This window comes from Rattus norvegicus, chromosome 4, assembly GCF_036323735.1.
Source record: "Rattus norvegicus strain BN/NHsdMcwi chromosome 4, GRCr8, whole genome shotgun sequence".
In the NCBI taxonomy this organism is placed as follows: domain Eukaryota; kingdom Metazoa; phylum Chordata; class Mammalia; order Rodentia; family Muridae; genus Rattus; species Rattus norvegicus.
This window is the reverse complement of record NC_086022.1, coordinates 156,855,284-156,867,800: the sequence shown is the minus strand read 5'-3', so window position 1 is coordinate 156,867,800 and position 12,517 is coordinate 156,855,284. Positions and strand designations below refer to the sequence as shown.

The following is a 12,517-nucleotide window of genomic DNA, read 5'->3' as shown; positions in this document are numbered from 1 at the left end:
CAAGGTCCTAACTTGAGATATTTCAAACATAAATAAAGTAAAAGAGACTATGGAAAATAATTGTATTTAAAATGTGTTCACAATATATGCTGATACTTCTATGAGTGCTCAGAAACTTTTTGTGTTTTGCCTAAAAATAAGAGTTTGGCATGAAACTTTTTTTTCATTAAGCTACACATTGAGCTCAAGCTGTTGCAAAGTCTCACCTTGTATCTTATGTCCTCCTCATTTCTGACTTACTTTGATATTGAGGGAATAGCCTGAGATGCTGCTGGTATCTATGGAGAACTTTGCCAAGCCATGCTGATCAGTGGTAGTAGCATTGGTGTAGCCAGCTTCTTGTGCTTTGATGAAGACTTGCTCATTTGGGATAGGATCTCCCTTGATATCCACTAGGCGGACCTAAATTGAACAAGGAAGAAAAGTATAGTCTAGGGATGGGTATATGACACAGAAGAGAAACCCCTGTTTTAGTATTATACAAAGATTCCAAAGATGCAGTCACTAATTCAGTCTGCAAAAATTAGTTTCTGAAAATCTATACCTGTAGAACTAGCTATGCTGTGAAAGTACAGAGACTGAAGGTATCATACTCTTAATTTCATAACAGACGCTTTATAGATGCTTCCTATTTTCCTATTATTCACAAGGACCATCAATGAACCCATCCTGTAAAACACTGCAAGTACATGCTCTGACACCATCACAAGAACAGCTTGTGAAAGAGCAGAGGTTGCCAGTGAGCATGGGTGTGTTATGAATATGTAGCTCATGTTACTTCACCATTGAAACACGGTGATACTCTGGGGTTTAAGGTTTTCAGGCGCAGCAGTTATAAACGAAAACTCTGCTGCATAGGTTTGAGATTTGAAGCCTCTTGATAAACTTTCCTAGCCTTCACTTTAGTTCTGGGAATTGAACTCGTGTGCTTGACCATGTGAAATACAAACTCCACCACTAAGCTGCACTTCTAGTCTTGCAACCCATGATGTCAGAAACGCTGAACATTGGCAGAACAGCCTTGAAGCACCTTTCACAGTTCTGCCACCTATGAACCAAAAACCACCTTACTTTCACAAAGAATGGGATCCCATGTCTGAAGTGTGAGTCTGCTTTCAGAAATAGGAATTTGTTCCTGGTTCTTTCGACTTCAATTCTTCCATATCCACCGAACTCTGACCCTGAGGAAGAAATTAGTGACGACATTGAAGGCCCAAGCTGGTTAGAGAGTTGCTTGCTTTCTGCGTCTCTGAGCTACCATCTCTATGTGAAAAGGTATCAGTTTTCACAGTGCCATCTTCTATATTCTTACTCACATACCTGTTCCTTCTTCTGTAACAGTTGCGTTCACATGGAAAGCCTGGCGCACTTTGAGGTAATTTTCCTTTAATTGGAACTCAGTGATGTTCACTTCTTGTGTGCTGCAGCCATTGTTGTCTAGCTGATATTTAAGATAAAAGCAAGGTGACATGGCACACTGGTCATGTTGATGGTCTACTGAAACCCACACACGAGGGCTTATTTCAGAAAGAGAGTGCTTAGTGCATGGTCTTCTGGTTCTAAGCCTGGGACTCAGCTTAAACACTGTGCTGCTGTGTGAGCATGACCAGTCACAATGCTGCCTTGCTTTGGTCATCTATTAAAACAGTGATTATATTCTAAGTATTCACTTAGTATTCAATATATCTAATAAGGAATATTAAGTATAATACAATATCACAATTATAATATACAGAGCATTTAACTTGCATGCCATTAGAACTTAATAATTACTTTCTATTATTAAAATATCAAATACAGGCATGGATGTAGCTCAATGGTACTTTTTACTAGCAGACATGAACCTGTTGGCTTGATACCTAGTGGCAGCAAGTAAAGTGAAATCCATTTTCAGAGTGAAATGGTACTTAGAAGCTGCCATTCTGTGGTTCTATGAATGAGAACATCCTTCATAGGAAAAAAACTGACATTATTCTGAAATGTGAAAGATAAGAGTCACCAGGATCATTATTTTGTTTTTAATTAAAGTTTAGCTTCACAGCTTATTTTTGTGCCATTTTCATTGTTACAATTATTGTCAGCATAGTAGTCTACTTTACTTCATTTAAATTGCATTGCTCTAACAACTTTGGTTTTCTGCTGTTGTGGCAGTTTGTCTGGATCCCTTTCTCCTTTCTGGGCTGCCTTGTCTGTCCAGCCTCAATAGAAGATATGCCTAGTCTTAGTGCAACTTGGTATGCCAAGGCTGGTTGATATCCATGGGAAACCATCCCTTTTCTGAAGAGAAAGGGAGGAGGGGTGAGAGGAGGTGAGAAGGAGGGACTGGGAGGTGAGGAAGGAGTGGAAGCTGTGAATAGGATATAGAGTAAGGAAATAATTTAATAAAAAATGAAATACAGTAAACACAAACAAGCAGGGAAACATGACATGTACAAAGGGGCACAGCTCTTCACTAACTGAATCCTAGGATATGCAAATTGTCATAATGCTGGACAAATAATAGTGTATGTAGTCTTGGAAATGACTAGTGATCTCACAGAGGATTTAAGCAAGCAGAGACAGATCTGAATGCTCAATTCAGAACAAGACTGAGAAGATCAGCAACATATGTGATGTTTAATAAAAGATAAATATCATCCAATAGTCAATGCCATGAACACGTAATTATCACCAGTAACTCTAAGTATAAATGATTTTAACTCTTTAATTAAGAGACACAGGCTAGATCTTTGCTGCAGAAATGTGAGTGGGAGCAACTGGAACACAAGATCAGAGAGAGAGAGAGAGAGAGAGAGAGAGAGAGAGAGAGAGAGAGAGAGAGAGAGTCAGTCCAAGATTTCCAAGAAAAAGTCAGACAAGCCATCCATGGGGGAAATTGCCAGCTTCAATAAAGCCAAGCTGGAGAAAACCAAAGAGCATGAGAAGAACACCAGCCAACCAAAGAGACCATTCAGCAGGAAAAGAGGATTAAAATTTCCAAGAACCCTAGGAGGATTTCTCCTCCTCACCTCATCATTTCTGAGACCCCATTCTGATGGGGAAGATGGACAGACACAAGCCACAAGCTACACTGTGAAAATAAGATGCACCTTGTGGCAAAAAAATGCTGTCTAGTTAGACTCCAAAGAACACACACACATCAAAAATGAAAGAATTGGAAGGGATAGTTCAAGAAAATCCAAGTTGAGAAGAAACAGAAATATCAATACTCATATATGATAGAATCGACTAGTCCAAATTTAGTTACAAGGAATAAAATAGTCACTACCTATTAGTGAAAGAAATACCTCCTTAAAATCAACAGCACAAGGAGTTAAAGAAATTGGATGAATTCATGAAAATCAAACAAAACACTACCTAATAATGAATGATTCAAAGAACTCAAGAATAAAATTGAAAATCCTGGAACTAAATGAAAATGAAAACATGACACAAAAGTCTCTTGAAGGTATTCCAAGCAAGGGAGACATAACTAGTTCTGAGTGCTGCTTAAAATAAGGAAAAGATTTAACACAAATAAGTGACTTGATAATATACATCAAGGATTCATAAAAACAGAAAGGTCAATCCAAACACTATATTGGCAGATAATAAGAAATAATAAAAACTAGAGCAGAAACTAGTAGAGGAGAAAGAAAGAATACAAAGAATAAGACAGTTATTTAAGAAGATGAGATCAAGACTAATATTTGGAACAATTAACCAAACAAAAGAAAGAAAATGACCCAAATTAATAGAATCAGAAATGTGCAGGGTAATATACAGACATTAAAGAGATTTGGACTGTTGTAAGGGAATACATCAAAAACCTATACTGAATTAATTTAGAAAACTTAAAAGTGAAAAGATTTCTACATTCATCCAAAATACAAATGTTAAACTAAGAAGAAATGGATAACTTCAACAGTCACATGGACTCTGTAGAGAGCAGCCTACTACTGCCATTTTCCTTAACCAATATAGTCGTTTACTGTATCTAAAGTCTTGTCATTACAGATGCATGAGGGTCTCATCTCATCAAAGAACCTTATTTTTCAAGAGATAGAGACCTTTTTAGAGATACACAACCCATCAAAGTGCAGAGTTGCCTAGAATTACCCAACCCCAACAGTGCATCTCCAACATAACCCTACATTGAAGGATCAGAGAAAATCATGGAACAAGAGTCAGAAGATTGTAAAAGACCAGAATGCCTGTTGCAAAAATAGGGTCTTTCAGACACAACAGGGAAAGACACCCATAAAAATCTCAACAACGTGGTTGCCAGAAGAAGATATAAATAATGGTAAAACAAGTTAACCTGTCAATGTAGTGGAAAGCGGAAATTTCACAAAGCTCCACTCCTAGATCAAGAGCTACAGGTAACCATAGCTGCTGAGAATGACTAAGATAAAGGTAAAAGTCTGTGGGAGTCAGGAGTCACTTGGCTCTACAGATAGCATGTGGGTCACACAGGCTGCTGGAATATACAATTGGCATCTCCCATAACAATGGGTTTTATTGACAAAGAAACTGCTCAGGATAAGAGTCTAGAAGAAAGAGTTTTAAGAGTTCAGGTGTGGCCTTGTGTCCTCTGTTGAGGAGAAAAGCTTGTGTTTAACATCCCTGTTTTTTCTAATGCTTAAGGTGAGCACAAGAGCCTCATGCCCTACCCATCTCATACACTGTGGGTGAGGCTACATCCTAGTACAGCCACACCCAAGTCAGTCTAGAAGATCCTCAGAAAATGAGAGGTCCAGGTACCATATGATCAGCTATAAGGAACCTACAAAAAGAATCTATATCTGCATACTAAAATGTGTTCCCATGCATGACTTGTCATTTAAATGAGTCACAGACAAGTGAGTCCACCAGATAAACTGATAATCAAACCAAATAGGAATATGTTAGGGGTATGGAGATGACCACCTTTTACAAAATATACCAGACTCTGACACACAACAGTGCATGCTTTCTCTCCTATGGGAGGTAAAACAAAACAGAACCAAAAGACAGCAAAACAGTTGTTCCATTTGGGAGGAGGAAGGTTCTGGCGGGAGTAAGAATGGAGAGAATTGGGTAAGTGTTGAGATAGGTAATCAAGTACATGATGTGCATGAATGAATATATTGTAAAGAAGGCTATTGTTTTGAACAACTATTTATATTTTATATGTGCTAATTAAAATGCACCTTCCAAGAATAGTCTCCAAGGCACAAAAGTAGTGGGTTACCTAGGAAGAGAAGAGGACACATAAGAATGGGGACCCGAGAGAACAGAAGTAGCAATGGGACGGGAATACTGTTAAAAGACATGACACTCGTGTATGGAAATGACGTAAACCTACTATTTCATACAATGAATATATGCTTAACATAAATTTGGTGGCCAAGTAAACTTGTTGAAATGTGCCTTTAACAGTAGTGGGTCTGAGGATTATCACTTCAGTCAGCATGGTCTTCTGGGCATTGCACACATGCCTGGACTACTGTTCCATCCCTGAGCTACAATCCAAATTCCAGAACATCCTCTGTCAACATCTGGCTAAGTGTTTCCTCTGATCTTTGCTGTGTGCCTTTCTGTTGGTTAACCTTAGATATTTAAAAAAGGTCTTTGAACAGATTCACTCACCTTGGAGTTCTCTTCTTTGCATGCAGACTTTGTCTCAGAGCTAAAGGACGGATTTCCATGGCAAAGTCTTACCTTTACACGTCCCAGGACAGGCTTCCCATAGGTATATCTGTCACAAGATAAAGTCACAGAGACCCAGGGTCTTTCTAAAGTGGAGACCCATTGTCTTCTCACTGAGACTGTATGGTTTCATAATGGGCACAAACAAGGACCACCATTGCCTCCTGACACATTCTAAGTGTATATGCTAAGAATTAGCAGTGTAGCTTCCTGGTTGCTGCCGATGCAGAGAGCCTGTGGGCAGCACCCCTCGAGCAAACTTGAGCCTTGGGACCACAGGTAAGACCAACTTGTCTGTTGCAAGAAAGCTGCCTGGTGAAATCGGGACACACAGAGGCAGAATTCCTCTAGGACCGGGCATGTGCTGTGTTTACCGGAAGTCCCACACCTGCAGATCCTGGCCCGCAGCAGCTCTCTGCTCCCAGACCCCGTGGGAAAGAGACCTCACCGCCTGGTCAGGTGGGCACTCCTGAGGCTGCAGAGCGGAAGAGACCACCAACACTGCCCACCCCTGCCCACATCCCTGGCCCAAGAGGAAACTGTATAAGGCCTCTGGGCTCCCGTGGGGGAGGGCCCAGGAGTGGCAGGACCCCTGCCTGAGACACCGCAGGAACCTGAAGGAAACAGACCGGATAAACAGTTCTCTGAACCCAAATCCCGTGGGAGGGAGAGCTAAACCTTCAGAGAGGCAGACAAGCCTGGGAAACCAGAAGAGACTGCTCCCTGCACACACATCTCGGACGCCAGAGGTAAACACCAAAGGCCATCTGGAACCCAGGTGCACTGAAGCTCCCAGATGGGGCGGCACAGGTCTTCCTGGTTGCTGCCGCCGCAAAGAGCCCATGGGCAGCACCCTGCGAGCGAACTTGAGCCTCGGGACCACAGGTAAGACCAACTTGTATGCTGCAAGTGACCTGCCTGGTGAACTCAAGACACAGGCCCACAGGAACAGCTGAAGACCTGTACAGAGGAAAAACTACACGCACGAAAGCAGAACACTCTGTCCCCATAACTGGCTGAAAGAAAACAGTAAAACAGGTCTACCACACTCCTGACACACAGGCTTATAGGGACAGTCTAGCCACTGTCAGAAATAGCAGAACAAAGTAACACTAGAGATAATCCAATGGCGAGAGGCAAGCGCAGGAACCCAAGCAACAGAAACCAAGACTACATGGCATCATCGGAGCCCAATTCTCCCACCAAAACAAACATGGAATGTCCAAACACACCAGAAAAGCAAGATCTAGTTTCAAAATCATATTTGATCATGATGCTGGAGGACTTCAAGAAAGACGTGAAGAACTCCCTTAGAGAAACACAGGAAAACATTAATAAACAAGTAGAAGCCTACAGAGAGGAATCGCAAAAATGCCTGAAAGAATTCCAGGAAAACATAAATAAACAAGTAGAAGCCCATAGAGAGGAGACACAAAAATCCCTGAAAGGATGTCAGGAAATCATAAATAAACAAGTAGAAGCCCATAGAGAGGAGTCACAAAAATCCCTGAAAGAATTCGAGGAAAACACAATCAAACAGTTGAAGGAATTAAAAATGGAAATAGAAGCAATCAAGAAAGACACATGGAAACAACCCTGGATATAGAAAACCAAAAGAAGAGACAAGGAGCTGTAGATACAAGCTTCACCAACAGAATACAAGAGATGGAAGAGAGAATCTCAGGAGCAGAAGATTCCATAGAAATCATTGACTCAACTGTCAAAGATAATGTAAAGCGGAAAAAGCTACGGGTCCAAAACATAAAGGAAATCCAGGACTCAATGAGAAGATCAAACCTAAGGATAATAGGTATAGAAGAGAGTGAAGACTCCCAGCTCAAAGGACCAGGATTTATCTTCAACAAAATCATAGAAAAAAACTTCCCTAACCTAAAAAAAAAAGAGATACCCATAGGCATACAAGAAGCCTACAGAACTCCAAATAGATTGGACCAGAAAAGAAACACCTCCCGTCACATAATAGTCAAAACACCAAATGCACAAAATAAAGAAAGAATATTAAAAGCAGTAAGGGAAAAATGTCAAGTAACATATAAAGGCAGACCTATCAGAATCACACCAGACTTCTCGCCAGAAACTATGAAGGCCAGAAGATCCTGGACTGATGTCATACAGACCCTAAGGGAACACAAATGCCAGCCCAGGTTACTGTATCCTGCAAAACTCTTAATTAACATAGATGGAGAAACCAAGATATTCCATGACAAAACCAAATTTACACAATATCTTTCTACAAATCCAGCACTACAAAGGATAATAAATGGTAAAGCCCAACATAAGGAGGCAAGCTATACCCTAGAAGAAGCAAGAAACTAATCGTCTTGGCAACAAAACAAAGAGAATGAAAGCACACAAACATAACCTCACATCCAAATATGAATATAACGGGAAGCAATAATCACTATTCCTTAATATCTCTCAACATCAATGGCCTCAACTCCCCAATAAAAAGACATAGATTAACAAACTGGATACGCAACGAGGACCCTGCATTCTGCTGCCTACAGGAAACACACCTCAGAGACAAAGACAGACATTACCTCAGAGTGAAAGGCTGGAAAACAATTTTCCAAGCAAATGGTCAGAAGAAGCAAGCTGGAGTAGCCATTCTAATATCAAAATAAAATCAATTTTCAACTAAAAGTCATCAAAAAAGATAAGGAAGGACACTTCATATTCATCCAAGGAAAAATCCACCAAGATGAACTCTCAATCCTAAATATCTATGCCCCAAATACAAGGGCACCTACATAAGTAAAAGAAACCTTACTAAAGCTCAAAACACACATTGGACCTCACACAATAATAGTGGGAGATTTCAACACCCCACTCTCATCAATGGACAGATCATGGAAACAGAAATTAAACAGTGATGTCGACAGACTAAGAGAAGTCATGAGCCAAATGGACTTAACAGATATTTATAGAACATTCTATCCTAAAGCAAAAGGATATACCTTCTTCTCAGCTCCTCATGGTCCTTTCTCCAAGATTGACCATATAATTGGTCAAAAAACGGGCCTCACCAGGTACAGAAAGATAGAAATAATCCCATGCGTGCTATCGGACCACCACGGCCTAAAACTGGTCTTCAATAACAATCAAGGAAGAATGCCCACATATACTTGGAAATTGAACAATGCTCTACTCAATGATAACCTGGTCAAGGAAGAAATATAGAAAGAAATTAAAAACTTTTTAGAATTTAATGAAAATGAAGGTACAACATACCCAAACTTATGGGACACAATGTAAGCTGTGCTAAGAGTAAAACTCATAGCGCTGAGTGCCTGCAGAAAGAAACAGGAAAGAGCATATGTCAGCAGCTTGACAGCACACCTAAAAGCTCTAGAACAAAAAGAAGCAAATACACCCAGGAGGAGTAGAAGGCAGGAAATAATCAAACTCAGAGCGGAAATCAACCAAGTAGAAACAAAAAGGACCATAGAAAGAATCAACAGAACCAAAAGTTGGTTCTTTGAGAAAATCAACAAGATAGATAAACCCTTAGCCAGACTAACGAGAGGACACAGAGAGTGCGTCCAAATTAACAAAATCAGAAATGAAAAGGGAGACATAACAACAGATTCAGAGGAAATTCAAAAAATCATCAGATCTTACTATAAAAACCTATATTCAACAAAACTTGAAAATCTTCAGGAAATGGACAATTTCCTAGACAGATACCAGGTACCGAAGTTAAATCAGGAACAGATAAACCAGTTAAACAACCCCATAACTCCTAAGGAAATAGAAGCAGTCATTAAAGGTCTCCCAATCAAAAAGAGCCCAGGTCCAGACAGGTTTAGTGCAGAATTCTATCAAACCTTCATAGAAGACCTCATACCAATATTATCCAAACTATTCCACAAAATTGAAACAGATGGATCACTACCGAATACCTTCTACGAAGCCACAATTACTCTTATAACTAAACCACACAAAGACACAACAAAGAAAGAGAACTTCAGACCAATTTCCCTTATGAATATCGACGCAAAAATACTCAACAAAATTCTGGCAAACCGAATCCAAGAGCACATCAAAACAGTCATCGACCATGACCAAGTAGGCTTCATCCCAGGCATGCAGGGATGGTTTAATATACGGAAAACCATCAACATGATCCATTATATAAACAAACTGAAAGAACAAAACCACATGATCATTTCATTACATGCTGAGAAAGAATTTGACAAAATTCAACACCCCTTCATGATAAAAGTCCTGGAAAGAATAGGAATGCAAGGCCCATACCTGAACATAGTAAAAGCCATATACAGCAAACCAGTTGCTAACATTAAACTAAATGGAGAGAAACTTGAAGCAATCCCACTAAAATCAGGGACTAGACAAGGCTGCCCACTCTCTCCCTACTTATTCAATATAGTTCTTGAAGTTCTAGCCAGAGCAATCAGACAACAAAAGGAGGTCAAGCGGATACAGATCGGAAAAGAAGAAGTCAAAATATCACTATTTGCAGATGATATGATAGTATATTTAAGTGATCCCAAAAGTTCCACCAGAGAACTACTAAAGCTGATAAACAACTTCAGCAAAGTGGCTGGGTATAAAATTAACTCAAATAAATCAGCCTTCCTCTATACAAAAGAGAAACAAGCCGAGAAAGAAATTAGGGAAATAACACCCTTCATAATAGTCCCAAATAATATAAAATAACTAAGTGTGACTTTAACAAAGCAAGTAAAAGATCTGTACAATAAAAACTTCAAGACACTGAAGAAGGAAATTGAAGAAGATCTCAGAAGATGGAAAGATCTCCCATGGTCATGGATTGGCAGGATTAATATAGTAAAAATGGCCATTTTACCAAAAGCAATCTACAGATTCCATGCAATCCCCATCAAAATACCAATCCAATTCTTCAAAGAGTTAGACAAAACAATTTGCAAATTCATCTGGAATAACAAAAAACCCAGGATAGCTAAAACTATCCTTAACAATAAAAGGACTTCAGGGGGAATCACTATCCCTGAACTCAAGCAGTATTACAGAGCAATAGTGATAAAAACTGCATGGTATTGGTACAGAGACAGACAGATAGACCAATGGAATAGAATTGAAGACCCAGAAATGAACCCACACACCTATGGTCACTTGATTTTTGACAAAGGAGCCAAAACCATCCAATGGAAAAAAGATAGCATTTTCAGCAAATGGTGCTGGTTCAACTGGAGGTCAACATGTAGAAGAATGCAGATTGATCCATGCTTATCACCCTGTACAAAGCTTAAGTCCAAGTGGATCAAGGACCTCCACATCAAACCAGACACACTCAAACTAATAGAAGAAAAACTAGGGAAGCATCTGGAACACATGGGCACTGGAAAAAATTTCCTAAACAAAACACCAATGGCTTACACTCTAAGATCAAGAATCGACAAATGGGATCTCATAAAACTGCAAAGCTTCTGTAAGGCAAAGGACACTGTGGTTAGGACAAAACGGCAACCAACAGATTGGGAAAAGATCTTTACCAATCCTACAACAGATAGAGGCCTTATATCCAAAATATACAAAGAACTCAAGAAGTTAGACCGCAGGAAACAAAGAACCCTATTAAAAAATGGGGTTCAGAGCTAAACAAAGAATTCACAGCTGAGGAATGCCGAATGGCTGAGAAACACCTAAAGAAATGTTCAACATCTTTAGTCATAAGGGAAATGCAAATCAAAACAACCCTGAGATTTCACCTCACACCAGTGAGAATGGCTAAGATCAAAAACTCAGAGGACAGCAGATGCTGGCGAGGATGTGGAGAAAGAGGAACACTCCTCCATTGTTGGTGGGATTGCATACTGGTACAACCATTCTGGAAATCAGTCTGGAGGATCCTCAGAAAATTGGACATTGAACTGCCTGAGGATCCAGCTATACCTCTCTTGGGCATATACCCAAAAGATGCCCCAACATATAAAAAAGACACGTGCTCCACTATGTTCATTGCAGCCTTATTTATAATAGCCAGAAGCTGGAAAGAACCCAGATGCCCTTCAACAGAGTAATGGATACAGAAAATGTGGTACATCTACACAATGGAATATTACTCAGCTATCAAAAACAACGAGTTTATGAAATTCATAGGCAAATGGTTGGAACTGGAAAATATCATCCTGAGTGAGCTAACCAAATCACAGAAAGACATACATGGTATGCACTCATTGATAAGTGGCTATTAGCCCAAATGCTTGAATTACCCTAGATGCCTAGAACAAATGAAACTCAAGACGGATGATCAAAATGTGAATGCTTCACTCCTTCTTTAAAAGGGGAACAAGAATACCCTTGGCAGGGAAGAGAGTGGCAAAGATTAAAACAGAGACTGAAGGAACACCCATTCAGAGCCTGCCCCACATGTGGCCCATACATATACAGCCACCCAATTAGACAAGATGGATGAAGCACAGAAGTGCAGACTGACAGGAGCCGGATGTAGATCGCTCCTGAGAGACACAGCCAGAATACAGCAAATACAGAGGCGAATGCCAGCAGCAAACCACTGAACTGAGAATAGGACCCCTGTTGAAGGAATCAGAGAAAGAACTGGAAGAGCTTGAAGGGGCTCGAGACCCCATATGTACAACAATGCCATGCAACCAGAGCTTCCAAGGACTAAGCCACTACCTAAAGACTATACATGGACTGACCCTGGACTCTGACCTCATAGGTAGCAATGAATATCCTAGTAAGAGCACCAGTGGAAGGGGAAGCCCTGGGTCCTGCTAAGACTGAACCACCAGTGAACTAGACTATTGGGGGTAGGGCGGCAATGGGGGAAGGGTTGGGAGGGGAACACCCATAAGGA

General features: G+C 40.2%; 1 protein-coding gene across 4 annotated transcripts in view; it reads right to left on the bottom strand.

Annotated features, from left to right (window-relative positions):
* Mug2 (murinoglobulin 2) overlaps positions 1-12,517 on the bottom strand; it is a 72,833-nt gene that overhangs the window by 41,172 nt on the left and 19,144 nt on the right. For all 4 annotated transcript variants that reach the window (XM_039107979.2, XM_039107980.2, XM_063286427.1 and 1 more), the window contains 4 exons: positions 5,611-5,719; positions 1,321-1,441; positions 1,072-1,181; positions 241-402 (listed from right to left, as the gene is read on the bottom strand). In XM_039107979.2, coding sequence (XP_038963907.1) covers positions 241-402; positions 1,072-1,181; positions 1,321-1,441; positions 5,611-5,719 — 502 coding nt within the window. The remainder of the gene's footprint in view (positions 1-240; positions 403-1,071; positions 1,182-1,320; positions 1,442-5,610; positions 5,720-12,517) is intronic.